We start from the raw sequence: 19,890 nt of genomic DNA, 5'->3' as shown, positions 1-19,890 counted from the left end.
CCATTATAAAAATAGTGGTAATATGTATGTTCATGTAAAAACTTAATAAAATTAGCTTCCTGTCCATTTTTAGATTTACCTCCTGTTTTCCAGGGATATAGTTCTCAAATTACTTCAGTATGAAGCATCAACTAATGTAGCAGATAATAAAGGTTACTTTCCTATTCACTTGGCTGCCTGGAGAGGAGATGTAGATATTGTGAAGATTCTCATCCATCATGGACCATCACACTCCAGAGTGAATGAACAGGTGAAGTGATAAAAAATATTTATGTGCTTCATCAGAAAAAAAACCTGCACATATTCTTTAGGTCTAAACAATTTATAGACAAGTTAAAAAAGTCTATTTTCCATTGTTTCAGTAATTTCTTCTCCAAAATTGATAAAATCCTCCATTATAAACATACCAGATACATTTCTTCTGGGTAGGCACTGACCTAAAGAATATTAGATTAAAAAAGTATGGAAAAAACTTCTGTTTGTTTTGGAAAAATCACATGAAGAAATACTCTAACTATGCATCTTTTCTGTATGGTTGTAAATTTGCACAAACTTTGTGGGTTTTTTACTGTATTAGATATTAAGTTCCTGAAAATCTTTGATATAAAATTAATGTCCTTGGTATATTTTAAGAGTACTGTAAATTATTAGTTATCCAGAGGTAAATCAAAAACCAGATGGACTGCATGGATGCATGTGCAGCACAAAGGACACATAAAAAGACCAAGAAAAGTTATAAGAGTATTACAGTGTGTAAGGGCAGTATAAGTATGTTGTGTTCTGCTGTCAAACATATGGTACACCTTCTGGTTTTATTCTGTATATTCTTACATGGTCCATTCATAGGATTAGTATTTAGAAATAGAAAGAAGCTGATTAAAATTTGACACCATCTAGGCTGACCTGCTAAAGAACTGGAAGTAGGCTGTGAAATACAGATAGTAACTATTAAGCAATTGCATTTGCTGGGGTGGTCAGTTGGAATGTGAAGGTGGGAGTCATCTCCTAATTCAGATCTAAGCTGCAATGTCTATATTGCCTGCATGTGCACCTCTTGGTTCCACAGAGGTCTTGTCTGTGTAATCACAGGAGCCAACAGGGCTATTCAGATGACTGAAAGGAGGATTCAAGTGTCCAAAGACAGAAATGCAGTACCTTCTGAGGCCCTGCACTAACTGAGACATCTGCATGGGCCTGAGAGTGTGACAGAGGGTGTTCAGAATTTCCAGGTCCTTGTGGAGTGGGTGGTAAGGTCCAGGTACGGTACCGCCTGGCACCCCACAGCACCTCAAATGGCAAAGTGCAATCCAACAAATTAATTGTCCTCTCAGTGCCTACATTAGTGTGGCCAGAAGGCAGACTGTGAAAAGATAAGAAATGTGAGACCTAGATTACAAACACTTAACCAGTGTGAGATGCCATGCTTTGAATAATCTATTCGATCTCTGAAGTAATGCACCTAGCCATTGGAATCCATACAATAACTAGGATATGAATATCAAGTATTAGTGCAGAAAATATAGGAAAATAAAGTAATAAAATATGTCCATGTGACAGTTTTCTGGGAAATCCTGTAATACTCTGACACATTCTAGAAAAAAAACAAAACTCAAAATTTGTCATTCTGTGATTTCAGTTTCAGATTAACATAATTATCCAACTTTCTCATTCTCATCAGCTGTCTTATGTAGGATGAAACCAGTTGAACTGTAGGATTACCTTTTGTCAAGGAGAGGTTTTTTACAGTTTTATTTATGCACCAAAACAAAAAGCAACTGTTGGATTGTAAGTCACACATTTGCTTGAAGACATGACGTATATTCTACTGACAGAATACTGGAAGCTGTGTAGAAACTTCAGAGAGGGTGAGAGTGAAAAAGATATTTCAGTAAGATTAGAAAGAGAAACATAAATTCAAACCCACTTCTCCCCAATCCCACATGTACCTCCAGACTTCTAGAATACTGTCAAACTTGATTAGGTGTGCTGTATCTGGTTTGGTCACTGGAGCAAATAAGCAGGGATACCCTGATACTTCTATATGCCAGTGACTCAAGAAAGATCCTCAGATGTCCTCCTGTTTATGCATTTAACCCAAAAACGTGTGAGCAATTCTCACAATAAATGTTGCATGTTAAGTCTTGTAAGAGAATCTTAATCATATTAAACTTTGAACTCATGCATACAGAGTTTTTCTGACCTTATAAATTGCTTGGTGTTCCACTCTAGACAATGGCCAGGTTTAGTATGTGGACTACTTTGCTGGCACCTACTTTCCTCTGCTAATTAGCACTGTACGCAGGAGAATATTCTCTGTATCCCAGGAAGAGGGAAATGTCGTGTTGTTATAGAGCCACCTCCACCCACGTATCCTCAAATAACGCCTGAGAGGCATCCTCACCCTGACGCCTGGTGTACATTCATATGAGCCTGTAGGATTCTCAGGCTTTTGCTTATTTGCAAAGAGGCTTTCTAAGGCAGGTCACTCCTCAAAGCTCTCCTAACTTCTCTTTGGAGCTTAAGATATGGCTTGTAAGAAATCCTGGACTACTTTTCTTTCGTTTTTCTTCTGGTAGCTGGAGATAAGGACATCCATTTTCCATTACACTTTTTCACCACAGCAAACAGTGCACTCAAGTCAGATGTTTTTCCTCTGATTTTGTTGTGGTTTTTCTGTTTGTTTGTTGGATTTTTTTTAGAGATCACATTAAGATGTAATTGTTTGCATTTTAAGAAAATTATTTTGTTCATGATTTTAAAATTATTGCAACTAATTTGTAACACATTCTTGTTTTCACCCATCTGATGGAAATCCTGTGTGAAAGTAATGCGTCTAAATACTTACGTAAAAAAATGTACAACCGAACAAAGAAATAAACGACAGGTTCGTGATGCAGAAATGTATATTACATGAAATAATGGATTTTATGTGGTATATTTTAAATTGATCAAACTGCATTCTACACTTTCAAAATGCAGTAAAGTAGCACCATAGCATCATATCCAACCATATCCAGCATATAAAGCTCTGAATGCCCCCTGCTGTTCCTATTACATAAAATTGGAACAAACAGTAAAGAGACAAACAGTTAAATGACAATTATATTGTGGGGGTGGATGACAATTATATTGTGGGGGTGGTGGAATGTAGACTGGCAACTCTACACACAAAGAACAGTTACAGCATAACAATTACAAAAGAAGAATTCTATCCCTGTTTAATGTAGGAGTCTTGACAGGTATGGTGTGTTTTAAATCATAAAATATGGTGACATTGCAAAAATATGTTTAACTTCATTGATGAAGAATTAAAATTATGTAAATTATAAACTGAATTAAGATAGCATGAGATCAAGATTTGTTAATTGATAATACCAAATAAAATAAAAAGGTATGCTATTAATAGTCAAACTACTTACATATTTATTTATGTAAGGACATCTAGATAGCTAAAACATTTATTGTGGCAACTTTCATCATAAAATTGCATAATCAATAACAAACCCTAATCTGTGAAAAAATGGTTAATTATCAGCCACATATAGGTCAATATTTAGTATTTGGTTTTTTCACAGGAAAAAATGTGAATAACATCAGGGATAAATAGAAATATATATTATTAAATACAAATAAAATATATTCCAATTTTATATATATATATACATACATACATACAGAATATGAATTGTGAAAAATTTACAGGGAAAAATGCAAACACTTCTGAAATTTTTATGGATTCGATGTGCTGTAGAATTTGCTTGTACCTCAAATTGTAGTTGCCACAAAACCCACCCACATTTCTTTAAAGCTGTTCAACAATTCTTCTGAAATGTGAAGAAAAAGAGTTCAGGACACATTAATTTGATGTAAACACCTAAATTTTAACATATTGCTAATTTCTCCACATCATCCAAATGAAACACATATATGTTTCTCTCAATGACACCTCAGGACTTCCAGTTCCAAAATAACCTGCAAACACAGTATTTTTCAAATTAATTTGCTTTTACCCTTCAATTAATTTGAGACTAGTGGATGAATTTCAGTTTCTCTTGCAAGTCTTACTGTACTTTCATTTGAAGAAAAAAAGTTGCACATGCAATCTTTCTGATTTAAGCCAATTGCAGGAATAAATTGGAATTTTTTTTTTTCAAAGTAGTCAACCATATTGCATTACTTTTTTATATTGTTTACATAAGTAAAAGTGAATTTCAATGGGAAGTCAGTAGATTTGATTTTGATTAACACTGAATAATTTGCAGATAAACTTCTTTTATTTTTTCAGAATTATTAACTTCTTGATGGAAGTTCTCAGGAAACTGTCTTCCTGATTTAATACATAAAGTAAGACCATCCTGAGGTCATTGCTTTCTCTGTCTTGCATTTATTCTTTCACTTCTTTTTCTCTATTGAATTTTTTAGTTATTAAAGTCTTAATTTTTGTGTTTTTCCTCTAGTTGACTACATTTGAGTATATTCAGCATATAGATAGATATTTCCAAAATCTCCCATTGTTCCCTCCTTCTTTAATTTAAACTTAAATTCTCATTTCATAACTGAGAAAATAGCAAAAAGCTTTTTGTAACAAATCTTTAGTTCACTTACTTTACATTGGGATTATGTGACAAAGAAATGGCTCAGTGATTTAGGAAGTCTCCTTTTTCAAGTTCAGCATCAAAACTCTTCGATAAATAAAAGAGGTGAGCATCCTTTGGAAAGGTCTGTTAAATCACTCCTGGAGTTATTATTGCTTGTACAGTACTTGCATGGACTTTAGGAGATTTAAAACTTGCTTGTCAAAAAAAAAAAAAAGGACTACACAACTATGCAATAAATGTCCTGAATTTACCCACAGTTTAATAGTGGCTTCACAAGGGCCTATATAATATTCATGATAGCCATTCATTTTCTTGATACTTCCTGTACTTCTTCACTATCAGACTGCCAAGCTACAATAACTGTCTCTATAATGTATTTGCTAATCTGCCCTCTAATGAATAGACCTCAAGATATGCTGTACATTTTGCAGTGGCACACATCCTTAGCAGCTAAATGATGTAGCACAGTCTGAAATACCGATGAGATGCAGAGCTGTGAAGGCACAATTCAGTTTGCAGCCACACCAGCCTGAGTTCTGGCTGTATGTGGAAGACAAGAGATTCAGAGAAAGGCTACAAAAGGTCTTGATTATGCCCATAAAAAGACCCTTGTAACAAATAATGAAGAAAAATTTTAAAAGGTTAAAAGCTGAATCATAGAATGCTTTCCTTATTTCTGAACAAGGTCTTTTGGACATAAGAGTAACTATTCTAATAATAAAAATATTATTAGAGAATATTAGAGAATTTTTTAATACTATGTTTGCATAATATTGGTCTACTCTTTGTACCTTTCATTTTGTATGTCTTTAGTTGGTTCTTATTTCTTGATCTTTCTTTTTCTAGAACCATTCAGTCATAGAATCTGTCTTGTAGTTTCTAATATATCATGAAGTATCTGAAATTTCTATGAGGATTCTAGTCTTTTTCATCAGCACTTGATGTATTATTTAGTCCTTGGATATCAAATTTAAAGCTCTAATTACAGAATAGTAATTCACATGCAGATACTTTATAGCTGATTACCTGCTCATTTGCAATGACTGTTAACACATAAACTTTCTGTACTCAAGAAACAATCGTATATGCTTGGAACTGAAAATACAGGCAACAGCACTAAATTATTGCCAATTTATTGGAGAATTTTTTGTCACATCTTTAAATTATTACTTCAGAACAGTATGTGGCGTTAGAGATACGAAGAAAAACTACCTTAAAAACAATAGTCCTCTCTCCTCTCCTCTCCTCTCCTCTCCTCTCCTCTCCTCTCCTCTCCTCTCCTCTCCGAACCTCTCCGAACCTCTCCGAACCTCTCCAAACCTCTCCGAACCTCTCCGAACCTCTCCTCTCCTCATACTAAATTGTCAAACTAGATGAATTTAGTGGGCAGTTAAACAACTTTTAAACCATTTACTCTCTGGAGGTAAAAATGATTTTGTCTTCTCTACCTGAATTGAATTGATTAATTTACATTTTGAAGAAGGAAGAATGTTTTATTACCAAGTTTTAATTAGGTAGTACCTCTCGGCTCTGATAATGGAGTATGTACAATGCCTGTTCTGAGTCCATATATGTAGGTAATTAAATTATCATGTTTGCCCAGGTTGGATTCTTCTACTTTATTTCAGTGGTACATAGCTCTTTATAATTTTGTATCAGTTTGATTGGTCATGAACTGAAATGTAGCCTTTATTTAGCAAATTAAAATCATAGAAAAATGTTCAACAATATGCATCTGAAAATAATAACATTTTGTTTACTTTTGTACACTAAGCTGTTTAAAATGCACTTTTCCATTCAATATGCCTTTGTGTGAAATTTCAGCTGGATATTCTTTATCCAGAGGGAGCAATTTCCAGTTTGCTGCTCAGCAGCAGCCACTTGGACTGTTTGATCTCCATGTGACTGTGTCTGTCCATCACATTTTGAGAAAAGGGCCATGGTAAATTTAATTTTTATGTTTCTTTGAAAATTTAATCAGAATACTTTTAAGCTACAATATTAGATCATTGGCACAAGATTCAAAATAGTTCAATTAATACTTCCATAAGTTCTTGAAAAAACCCTCAGACGTAAGCAGATATTGGACAGATGGTCACAATTGTAAACATGGATTTTGTTATTTACCTCACAGAATGTCAATATAGTTACACATACAACTTTTGTGTAACTATTTCCATTAGATATATGAATACAATAACTCTAGGCAAAATTTTGCATAATGGTCCATTTTGTGTATAACTATCTGATTTTCATACTTAATTGTACAGCAAATCAGGCTGCAATTGCCTGTTCATCTAGCTGTCCATGAAATATTAAAAAATTAAAAATAAATGTTAATAAACTGTACTTGTGATCTGTGGGCATACAACTGTACATAAGAAAATTGCTTTGCCCAGTCCTATATAAAAGATATATTAGAATTCACTAGAGCACAAAAAGCTTGTTTCAGGTAGTTGATAAAACATTGCAGCAATATAGTAATTGTGACAGTATATACATTTTAATCTGAATTTCTGGTCAGTATAATAAAGAAAGCCCAAATGGTAATCTGAATAATGCACAATGATCTAAATACTTACCAGTCATCAAGCCATGGCTGCCCGTGGAAGTTTCTCACTTTCCACCTGGATGTTCTCCAGCCTCACACATTCCAGTCTCTCAGATCTTGTGTGGTGTTGCAGACACCCCATGAGTTTGACTGCAACATTGATTTACCTGAATGTATTGATCTGTCTCTTCTCTTTCCCAAGTTCATCTGAGTCATCTTAGATTTCAAGAGATGAAAATGACAGCAATGCTGTTAAAACCACAAACCCAAAATTTGAGTTCTGGGTTACAGAATTAGAAACATCATTACCAAAAAATAGATCTTCCCTTTTCCTCCTTTCTAGTTTTTACTGTGCAAGATGGATATTCTTATCCTAGCTAGCTTTTGAGTAAGAGTCCAAAGCCTCATTTCTCTGAGTCTCTGACTCTTTCTGTCTTTCAAAAAACAATTGTTTTTTTCTGTTTTCAGTTCTCTGTCCCCTGAACTTTCTTCAGCTGACTTCATGAGAAATAGAACTATGGGTTCAGATTTCTCACTTTTCGTTCCTTTAGAATGATATCTCTACCCTTCTTTAGTATCTTTCCTGAATATACATAAAATTATTTATAATAATAATAATTTAAAATAAATAAAATAAGCACATTAGCTTCTTGGTTTTGTACTTTTACATTAGTAAACTGTCACAACATTTTATAAATAATTTATCAGAAGAGGCATTCAATGTACATACTTCTACAATTTATAGAGTCTGGTGTATTTTAAAGCTTTGTAAAGTCTACATGTAATATATTAATAATATAGATGACATATAGAATTCAGAGAGCTCGATAAACTATTTCTTTCCTCTTTGCCTGAAGTTATTTGTCTCTTTGGCATCGCAAGTATACAGACATGACTGGAAGAAAACAATTTAAAAATATGATCCTTATTCTCAATACTTATTATTAAGTTTATTGAGTAATGTTTTTGAAAACACTTGGAGGTGGGGTCATTGTTTTACAAAGCAAAAACCTGTTCAGTCCACAGCATACACATCCTCACATGCCTTAGAACACATACATAATTCTAATTATGTGATTCTAAGTCTTTCTACAGGTGCTATTTTGTCTTGCAAGTTTTTATTGTTGTCTGGAAAGTAACTTTGTATAGTGATACGTGAAACTGACCTTGTGCCCGATACATCTGCATTGCACAGTTTTTCTCCGTAATTCTATTTCTCTAATAACAAACAGCTATGGTACAAAACCAGCAAAAGCAAGAAGAGAGACTTCACTGTCAGAGTATTTTTAAGAGAAGGACTCAATCATAATTTCAGGAACAGCTGAATCAAGGAAGGTTACAGATTTTGGCATATCATGACCTACAAGGTTTTGAGGGGCATGTTGTTAAAATGGATTGGGAGCAATGTAGACACGTAGGGAGCTCATCTGCTTAAGAGACACAAGCTGAAGTATTAATGTGTTATTATTAAAATTTCAGTGGAGTAATTTTGAAGCATTTAACATACATTACCATACATTATACTACAAACCCTGCCTCTGTAGTGATCTCATGGAGGCAATTTATAGATACTGAGCATTTCTATTGTGGATTAAACATGAATTTCTGAAGCTTTTGGTTTTTTTTTAACAGAACAATGAAAATGAAACAGCACTGCATTGTGCAGCTCAGTACGGTCATTCAGAAGTTGTTGCTGTTCTACTAGAAGAGCTGACAGACCCCACAATAAGAAACAACAAACTGGAAACACCTCTGGATCTGGCAGCACTTTATGGACGTCTGCGCGTTGTAAAAATGATCATCAAAGCATATCCAAATCTGATGAACTGTAATACAAGAAAACACACCCCTTTGCATCTTGCTGCTCGTAATGGCCACAAAGCTGTCGTACAGGTGCTTCTGGAGGCTGGAATGGATGTCAGCTGCCAAGTTAGTGTGTAATTCCTTCCTTCCTTCCTTCCTTCCTTCCTTCCTTCCTTCCTTCCTTCCTTCCTTCCTTCCTTCCTTCCTTCCTTCCTTCCTTCCTTCCTTCCTTCCTTCCTTCCTTCCTTCCTTCCTTCCTTCCTTCCTTCCTTCCTTCCTTCCTTCCTTCCTTCCTTCCTTCCTTCCTTCCTTCCTTCCTTCCTTCCTTCCTTCCTTCCTTCCTTCCTTCCTTCCTTCCTTCCTTCCTTCCTTCCTTCCTTCCTTCCTTCCTTCCTTCCTTCCTTCCTTCCTTCCTTCCTTCCTTCCTTCCTTCCTTCCTTCCTTCCTTCCTTCCTTCCTTCCTTCCTTCCTTCCTTCCTTCCTTCCTTCCTTCCTTCCTTCCTTCCTTCCTTCCTTCCTTCCTTCCTTCCTTCCTTCCTTCCTTCCTTCCTTCCTTCCTTCCTTCCTTCCTTCCTTCCTTCCTTCCTTCCTTCCTTCCTTCCTTCCTTCCTTCCTTCCTTCCTTCCTTCCTTCCTTCCTTCCTTCCTTCCTTCCTTCCTTCCTTCCTTCCTTCCTTCCTTCCTTCCTTCCTTCCTTCCTTCCTTCCTTCCTTCCTTCCTTCCTTCCTTCCTTCCTTCCCTTCCTTCCTTCCTTCCTCCCTCCCTCCCTCCCTCCCTCCCTCCCTCCCTCCCTCCCTCCCTCCCTCCCTCCCTCCCTCCCCCCCCCCCCCCCCCCCCCCCCCCCCCCCGATATTTTTTCCTTTAAAATACACTTGCATTTACTTTGTTGGAAATGCTGCAAGGTGACAACTCCAACAATGTGTTAAAAGAAAGATACATATCTTCAAAGCTGAGTGCATGTTTTAATGTTGTCTTGAAACATGTAGATACACAAATCATGTCAATCATTCATGTACCTGTATATAAATTTATTTTCTACAGCAGTGGCTGTAAAGGTCATAAGCTGATTTTCTAAAGCTATGGCCATTCCTCGTCACAGCAATCTAAAACAGTGTTTCACTGAGAGCTCATTTTCCTCTAATTATTCCATTCTAAACTCAAGTTGGTAAGTAGTATCAATTTTGATTTTCTGAATTTCTAAACACTTGTTTTATAAATCCAAAAGAAAATTCTATAGCAGTACACTCTTGCAGCTACTGACTCCAACCTGTCAGCTGTTTGGTGTGTCTAGTTTTATGCACTCTAAGTTATAGTGACGTTTAAGGGATAACTTTAAATAAAATAGACATAGATGGGAAGAGACACAAGGTACAGAAGCAGTGAATTTTTTGTTCAGTTCTTCCTACTGGAAGGTGTCCAGACCTTTTAACTACAGAGTTCTGGATTCTTTTATGTGTTCTGAAATGTTACCTCAGTCTTATGATTTCTCTTGATTTGATTGATGGCACTATGTTTATTGAAGAGTGGATTTCATCTTCATATATGAAGTAACTTCCTTTCTGTGTCTCTCTTGTATAAAATATGCTTTGAATTAATTTGTTTCAAGTTTATATCTATTTTCAGATAAAGCAAGCAAGCAACCAAACGTAATTACATCTACTTTAGAGTCACATTCAGACATTCTCTACCACTTAGCAGTTGGTTAGAGCCTGCTGATAAAAACACCAAAGTTGTGGGTTCAATCCCTGTATGGGCCATTCACTCAAGAGTTGGATTTGATCCTTCTGGGTCACTTCCAGCTCAGAAGATTCTGTCAATCTGTGAACAAATCTTGCAAACTTTGTCAAAATTTTAACTAAAATTTATATCCATTTCAAGCCTTAGGTGTATTTAATCAAACTCCTTTATGCACAAAAGGAGTGTATAATTCCCTTTTATATAGAAAGATTGGACCTGGATTCCATACACTTTTATTTCTGGATTCTTCATCAAGATCATGTTTCTTGAAAAACAGAAGAAAAAGAGAAAAATTCTTTGAGAAAAAGATGTGAAGTGGAGAAGAAAAGAAAGATTAAAAAACACCAAAACAACAAAGCAAATAAAAAAAATATTAGTGTATTTTAGGCTTAAAAGTGGACATTCTTAACCGTCTTCCAAAGGAAAATGTGGTAAAATTGTTTTACTACTTTTATTATCTCTTGAATGTTTTGAATTAGTGTTGGTACTTGCTTCAAACAATTTTAAAGTGAAACACTTCTGTGTGATTTGTCTGCTTGTGAATTTGCCACTCATCAAGATTTCAGTTTAAATTGATTTTGATTTCTTTACTAGAAAGAGAGATACTTGCAAAGGTTAATGTGAACAGCTCACTTTTTTATCTTTCTTTTACTATTACTACATCTTCAGTATTCTAGAAAAGTTTAATGCTACAGCAACATAGAACTTTCAAACGCATGTTTCTGAACATAAAGTTTCTCTTTTATCTCTAACAAATGAATGAGGAAAAATTCAGAAACTGATATTTAAGAAATAGAATAATTGAAGGAAAATGGTCTCTGTCACGGCAACTTCCAAACTGATGGTTACATGAGGGCAAAATATTACACAATGTTTTTATGAAATGTGTTCTTCCTCTTATGTAATCTGGATAATTTTAGCACTGCTGTGAATTCTCCTAAGCCATTTTTATCTATAGTTATACTAAAAGTTTTTCACTGGTCTTTAAAAAATACAGTGGCTTCATTTTTTTTTCAATCTTTTAAGAAATGAAAGGTTCTTTTAATAATAGTGATCTCTTTGGCATCTACACTAAAATTATAGGGCTTACTTTTTTTAAAATTTAATTTTATTCTAATTGCTTTTAATGATATATATTCTTAGATTTTTTTAAATGTTATTCAGAGGCAGGGTGATTTTTATTTTCTTTTTCTTTGCACTAGATTATCTTGTTCCTTCTGGTTTTGTCCTATTTGACATAAGGAAATATCATTTATTTATTTTCTTGCCAGAATACATATTTTCTATCAATATGTTCCTTTTCATTTAGCATCTTAGCATATTGGTAATTTGGCTCTGTACCTACTGTTAACTTATTACTGCTATAGCCTCTGAAAAATTCTGTTGATGATTACTGGCAGCTTATTAAATTGAGGAGAACAGAAATTATCAGCCTGTCACTTAAAACTAAACTCATCTATTTTGTTATTCATTAAATTGATCTGCATCACTGATTGAGAAAGAACATACTACAAAATAATATTTTATGTGGTAAACAATTTTGTACACATTCAAATGTGTTAAATAAATTTAGTTTATCACCAGTAAAGACCTCTCAGAATGTTTAGCAATGATAATATGAGTAGCCTGTCTTTTATCACTGTAATTTTAAAGATGAATTTGTTTAAATGGGAGGTTTACTTTAGCCGTCTTATCTTTCTCTTCTGTACTCCCTGAGCACTTTTAATCACAGCAAAGATTTGGGAGAATAAAAGACAGCATTTAATTTTTTATTAAATTAATCAAATATTTTATTAATTTTCCAGGTTTATCGACTATCCTTCAATCCAGAGTTATTTAGGAGAGGGCAATCCAAATCTGCTCCATCTCTTTATGCTTTGAAGTTTTTATTTAAATTGAAACATATGAAAAATAAGCAGGTTTTGACTGAATGATAGATTTTGGGCCTTCAGTAAAATTAAGATCCTGCACAGTTCAGTATGTTTCATGTAAACAGTGGTTTAACAATTATAAATACCCTAAAATCTTAGCCCCTTCTGTTTATCCAGCTTTCATCTATCCCTATTTGCCTTCCCTGTCTGTTCCAATAATGATGGCAATTTCCACTGCTTGTCAATGGTAGTGTTGCAAAAAGCTGTGACCCTTCCTTTTTGCTCCCACTGTATAAGGAGGAAATTCCATTAATAAATTTGCAAAGCTACCATTCTGTCCTTCAGATTCTGTCTGAAATCCATGTTAGAACTATAGCAAACTGCCTATGAATAAGGACTAGACAAGTGACCTAATTACAAGCTCTTACATATTTACATGATTAAAAGAAAATGTGTAATTATTAAAACCCTTGGTGCTTATCTGTGAGGCTGCAAATTGTACACCAAGGTGATTTGGGTATTCTGGTATGCCTATTGATGATGTCCTTCTGTCCTAGCTTAGTTTATGTGTCTACATGTGACATTGTACCTGTACTTAGTAATAAGCAGGGGCAGGGACTGTTTTATTACATGTTTAGCACAATTTGTGCTCTAGTTCTCTGTATATTATATACAGAAAACTTATGCCAGAGAATCAATATATTATCCATTGATGCAAACTCAAGCAGACTTTAGCTCACTTTGTTCATGAAAAATTGCCAGCAGGTTTTGTATTAAGTATGATCAGGGAAGACTTTCCAAATATAATGGTAATGTTTACTTTGCCAGGAAAATATGATCCAAGGCAATGAAAGCTTCAGGAAGTAAAGCAGTGAAAATTGTCTATAAATCTTAAGCTAACTTGTAGTATAGAGAAGAAGAATGTATTAGTGCACAAGTACACTAAGTGAAAAAGATCTACCTAAAAGTTCTAGCACATCTTAAATAATATATAGAAATTATTTGCAACTATGTTTTTTATCCTCATGAATTGTGTAAATGTTCTATTGCACAAGAGAAAAACATTCTGAACTTACTTCTACCTTCAAATAGTAAGCTACATGGACATTTACAAAGAGAGATGTATCTACTGAACCAGTCAGAATTTCTCTTGGCCCTGTTCATCCTGAGGTTCAGCATTCCCTCTAAGTTAAAGCAGAGTTTGGTAACTGAACTGTCTGGTAACAAGGACATTTTTGCCTTCTGGATAGTTTTTGGGTCGAGGGATCTGATTCACTTGTTAGTTATTCATTATTACCATGAAATCCTGCCTAGGGCTTTTAAAATTTGTGTCATCATTCATCTCCATGACACCTTAAGCAGGATTATACGTCTGCATCTTACAAGTATGCTTTCTCCATATTCTCAGGTTTATTTTAGTGCAGTTTCATGGTTATATTTCCCCTCTTGTTCAGAAAAACACTTTTATAGTGCACAGATCCTTGCACTGTTCATATGGTGTGCCTTTTAAATTCCTCTTTTGAACAAATTGTTCATAATATATATCTTATTTCTGGGATGTGACATTCATTACTATTGTCTCATAGATCAGAGTTATAAAGCATAGACTGCCCTAGAATACAAGGCAGTGTGGAATGTCTGTAAAGAGTTTTAGGATCATGTTCTGATATGACAGGAAATACCATCTAGGAAGAAAGTAAGTATATAAGGGAAAAAAATGGCATTTAAGGTTGGATTCCTCTCCCAGCTCTAGGAATTACATGTGTAAAGGTGGCTTAAGTTCCTGTACTCCCTTTATGCATAGCAGAGCTATCTTCTGGTTCTTAAATTGCCCCCAGATAAATTTTTTGCCTTATGCATCTACAGGAAGTTTCTCTTCTCATATTAGTTTTAATTCAATTTCTTACAAGGTGTGTGCTTTCATCAAGGAAAATATTGCTTACCTTTCCTCCAGTGGGGAATTTTGATGAACGGAAAGACTGCTGCCCATGCCAATTATCTTATCAGGATCTTTTTCACCCTTTAGCTGGGTAATCAGAGGATAGATCCTGTTCCTTGTCCTCAAAGCTGTTGATTCAGTATGCCAGAACATTGATCTTTCTCAGTCTCAGATCATGGTAGAGCAATAGAAAATTGTTGTCACTAATGTAGTCCATTTTTTCCATTAAACAAGGTTCCTTATTAGTACAGAATTATATCTACAATTTTAATCAAGGTGCAACTGATTTTCATCTCTGCAATTCAATCTCATAGAAATAAAATTTAGTGCTCTGGCTTCTTCTAACAATTGAACCTCTGTGGATTTCATTGTTCATGTATACATCATTAATTCTTATCCCTGACAGAATCAGAGCATGGTTGAGGTTGGAATGGAACTCTGGAGGTCTTCAGGTCCAACTCCCCGTTTTCAAGCAGAATCAGAATAAATTGCCCAAAACTGTGTCCAAACAACTTAAGAATATCTTCAGGGACTGAGAACCTACAACTCTCCTGGACAACTTGTATCAGTACCAGGGCTGAGTTACCTGCAAAGCAAAAGAAATTCTTATGTTTGAAAGAACCTATTGTGTTTCAGTTTTTCCCCATTATCTCTTCTGTCACTGGGCATGACCAAGCCTGGCTTAGCCTTTACACCCTCCCTTCAGATATTTGTACACAGTGATGAGATACTCTGTAAGCCTTCATTTGTCTAAGCTAAACTGTCCCAGCTCCCTCTTCCTTTACTCATAGAAGAGATGCTCCAGTCTCTTAGCAATTTTAATGTCTCTCTCTAGTAGCTCCATCTCTGTCTTGTGCTGGGGAGCCCAGAACTGAGCAGAGCATTTCAGGTGTGGATCCACCAGTAGTGATCAGAAAGGGAGCCACCTCCCTTGACCTGCTGTCAACACTCCTCCTTGATGACAGAGAGCTCCATCTTACTAGTGCCAGGTCCACCCAATAGTCATGCCAGTAAGTGGTCAGTCCAAAGGAAATGACATATGACACCAAGAGGATAATAGGCTTTTTTTAAGATTGCTGATGTCAAGCCTGTTTCAGTAATCAGAACTATAACTATCAGTGACTTTTCTGAGAATTTTTCTCATTCCCAGAAATTTCCAAGCTGCAGATTAATCTCTGTGTGTACCTTTGTGGTTGCACCGTCATTGCAGAGTTATCCCATTTTGAAGTCAATTGCACTAACTGGAAGTATCCTGAAGATATTGCTTGAGTAAAAGATTCTGAATCCACCTCTAAGTAAATCTAAATATTTAGTCTTATTGTTCCAAATAAACCAGGGAATGTTCAACTAGATTGTTTCTGAAAATGGAAATATTAGAAGTTATTTTGAGATATGTATTTTGTATGTATATTCTCTTACTGACTTCCTTCTGCTCTCTGTTACACTGTTAGTATAAGTGGTATGTAGGATGTAGATGGGCATGCTCTCCTTTATATCTCCATGTACTAAGCATTGGTGGGACATATGTACACTTACAGTGGGCTCACATCCCATCTAAGGGTCTCTGATTAATTCTAAGTATCCTGTCATTGCATTGCTGTAATTCTGATGCATTCTGACACAATTAATTAATAATGAATTAGTGTTTTATTTCAGAATTGGTTTTTGTATGTGTGTGTCTTTAAGGTCTTTCCACCATAATAAGTATGACTTGATAAAGTATATAAAAAAACCAAACAAATTCAAGCAGTAAAACCTTTAACATTTTCCACAAATAATTTCAAAATCTAATTTACTATCAAAAACAAAGCAGGTAAGTCAGATACTCAGTGAGATCTAGTAATGCTCTAGCTAACACTAATGCTATTGGATGGAAAGCTATTCTGTTCAGATTTTTCAGTAACAGCAGTAAGAAATGTAGCTTGTTAAGAGAGATAGTGTTTTTTTTAGTACTGTAAATTTTATTTGAGCAAAAGTCTGCTCACAAAGAATTTTGTGTCAAAACTGCAAAATCAAATTCACAGACATCTAAGGTAGAATTTAAATGACATAAGCATAGGCATCGAAAGCTGTTGGGGTGCCCTAGGGTATTCAAGGCATCTGTATGAGGCAGATGTGAGGCAGATCAAATGTGAACATCAAGTGGACCAGCAGCTGGACACCAGGATATCCTAGGACATCTCTCACAGTATAACTGAATTGACCTAGGGTATGATCAATTTCACATTAAAACATCCAATTGTAGATGTCCACATGTAAACTGTCTGACCCTGCTGAAGAGCTGTGTTCCACTGATGGTACTGTCTGGATTTTCACTGCCTCTAATAGGAGGTTAGAAATTTTACATAAACCCAGGCTTGTTAACAGGGAGCTGTATTACATTCCGTTTATATTTTCTTATATACTTATTAATTTTATTATAAAACTGACAGCATTTTTGTTTTTGTCTTGAATAATAATAAAAAATCTTGTATTCTAGTATTTTTTCTTGCCCATTCAGTGTTTTTTATGTGTAGTTAAAATAGAGGGGAAAAAATAAATACTTATTTTCCTAGTGTATTATTTACAAAAAATTAATTGATATTTTAAATGTCACAATATTTCTTTTCTAGACAGAAAAAGGGAGTGCCCTGCATGAAGCAGCCCTATTTGGAAAGGTGGAGGTAGTACGCATTTTGCTTGAAACAGGTAAATTTGATTTACAGGAAACACTGAACAAATACCCTTAATTTTCCCAATCTGGTGTATGCCTCCTTAAGTTTTGGTTATACTTTTTTTGGAATTACTTTTATCTTTATCAGCCTTTTCAAATCTAATCACATGTACTTCTCATTAAAACAGTGTTCTTTTAGAATAAGAAATTGCTATACACAGAGAACAAAGGTGATGTTCAGACTCAGAAATTCCATATATGACTCAGTGTATGCCACTGTATTCTGAGAATAAATGTATTATGAGAACAAAATGGCTACATAAAATTTTGTTTTTCTCTCTGAAAGGCAGCCAAGAATATTCTTTGATGTAGAGACCACAGGATTCATGTTCACATTTATTTCCTTCAGTTAGCTATTCCTAGCCAACATACCATTCTGCCTGCTTCTTCATTTCCTGGATAAACTGAGTGCCTTGAAGAAAAGGGAAGGCACTGTGTCTCTGAGAATTGCATTTGTCCTGAAAGAAAAGAACAGGGATATAAAGTCCAAACAACCCATCCACTGCATAATAAGTTTCAGAACTGTTGTAGGTAAATTACTCGTATCGATAACACTCTTCTCAGATAAATTATAAGACCAATGAGAATGAAAGTATTTAGAAATAGTAGTAGATTCATGTACTTCCATTACATTGAGGGATCTCATTGTTCTTTATTATCAGTTCTTGTGGTGTTACTCATACATTGCAAAAAAAGGTTTATCCTAATCACAGCTCTTCAGCTGAATCTCAACTAGTGTATCCCTGATCTCAGACCTGTTTTCAGAAAAAAAAAGGCCCTTCCAAGTTTCTTTTCTGTCTGGATGAAAAAGAAGGAGGCTGAAAGGGATCTTCACCTGCCCTAAAAAAGGCAAGGCCCTTTTATTTCCTAAAAAAGGAAGGACTGGAGAACATCACACAAACATAGGAAGCCCTTTAGACCACAGAAAAGGCTCACCTTTTTCAGATTAATGTGTTACAGCCTCTACCAGCGTACAATTGTCAAGACAGTGGAGTAGAATCTTCACTGTGAACTCCTTCAACCCCAAATGCTCTGCACTTCTGCAACACTCCTCACCTTCTGCCTTTTATACCTAACAATCCCCTTTTTTCTAGTTCTTCAAAAAGAGTCAGAAGATGTTATAGGTAGCTACTACAAAGGAAAGATGTGAGTTGGTGTGTCTGGCTTCTGAAAGTCAACTGCCACTGCTAAATAGCCCAGTAATATTTTGGTTTTTTTTCAGAGAGAAAATTTTGTGTTTCTCACAAAACAAATTAGGAAACTGTCCATTGGATTAGGAAATTACTGTAATTGCAGCCTTTTCTGTTGAACGCTTTCAGAGTGTCCTTTTAAATCCTGCTTTCTCTATTTTTCTCTGTTTAGTGTCCTGAGAAGAATTTCACTTTGTTTGCTAAGACATTTCATATCTTTACTTTTTATGAAAGCACATCTAAGTGGAAAAACAACTTGAGTATTTTATCATAAGGCAAAATTTCCAAGGAAACTCCTACAAGGCAAAGGTAGAGAGTCAAGTACCATGCACAACAGGTTCTGATTCAGAGCAATTCTCAAACTTAATTCACAGTTTAAGGCAAGCCATTACTTTGTTAACAGTATGGACAGTCTGTGAGGAAATCCTGTGGCTGTTCATAATGCCTGTATACTACACATGGATATTTCAGTCTATTCACGGCATGAATTTTGAAAATGTTGCCATGAAGTACAACTTAATTAACATACAGATAAAAATATTTTCAGTCTTGCTCTCAAAACACATGCTTGTACTATGGACTAGAAAGTTCCCAATGAATTTGGAGTTTGGAGAGAAATGTAGGAGAAACATTCAAATGATTTATTGATTTTACAAAATATCCTTTTCAGTATGGCTCTCTGTTCCTTAGGAACAATCTGTTAAAATAATCCCAAATTCGGTTACTTTATATCACCATATTCTATGGAAACATAAAAAAAACATCCATGTCAGCATGTGAATTTTAGGCTACTCAAGCTTTAAACTGAAATGTATCCTATACTCCAGCTGTAATGCAGTTGTAAAACCACTTGGTTTGAATTTGTCAGATAGTTCAGTCTGATATAACACATTTATAATCTGAAGTATTTAGGGTTAAATATTCCACCACAGATCCATTTCTTTTTCAGGAATTGATACCAACATAAAGGACAGTTTGGGTAGAACAGTTTTGGATATACTTAAAGAACATCCATCTCAGCAGTCTCTCCAAATTGCAGCTCTACTTCAAGGTAAGCCACATTCAATTATACATTTGTTAGAGAAAACAGAGAAATATGGTTGTATATAGTAATTTCTACTCTTAACATGTTTCATTACATAAGGGAGCAGTCTTTTGATTTAAAAAGACCAGTTGAACAAAAATAAGTTGTCTAATATCTGAATTTCAGAGTAAAGCCTTTCTTTTTTTGCGGGCCACTGACATTAGCATGGTGTGTCACTTATACTTAGTCTTTTTACATTCTTCATTACACCATGGCATACTGTAATATTTCAATAGCAGTTCCATTAAATTGTAATGATTACCTAAAATTGAAATGTTTGATTTGTTCATAAATAGCAACTAAATGACTGAAAGATGATGACAATTTCTCAAACAATTTCATTGTATTTTGCTCACTTTCCTTAAATTTTAAAGAAATAACAACATAATAAACAACACCAAAACC

General features: G+C 35.0%; 1 protein-coding gene across 1 annotated transcript; it reads left to right on the top strand.

The window, feature by feature from the left end:
• Positions 1-73: 73 nt before the first annotated feature.
• Positions 74-19,452, top strand: LOC147645357 (ankyrin repeat and sterile alpha motif domain-containing protein 1B-like; the record flags this gene model as incomplete). The annotated part of the gene is made up of 4 exons (XM_086874712.1): positions 74-250; positions 8,782-9,078; positions 17,111-17,186; positions 19,351-19,452. Coding segments are annotated over 4 exons (652 nt in total), but the record flags the coding sequence as incomplete, so codon positions are not given.
• Between the last annotated feature and the right edge of the window lie 438 nt (positions 19,453-19,890).

This window comes from Cyanistes caeruleus, unplaced genomic scaffold (assembly GCF_971803275.1).
Source record: "Cyanistes caeruleus unplaced genomic scaffold, bCyaCae1.hap1.1 HAP1_SCAFFOLD_498, whole genome shotgun sequence".
Lineage (NCBI taxonomy): Eukaryota > Metazoa > Chordata > Aves > Passeriformes > Paridae > Cyanistes > Cyanistes caeruleus.
Note: the sequence above shows the minus strand (reverse complement) of the source record. Positions and strands in the feature narration are given on the sequence as shown.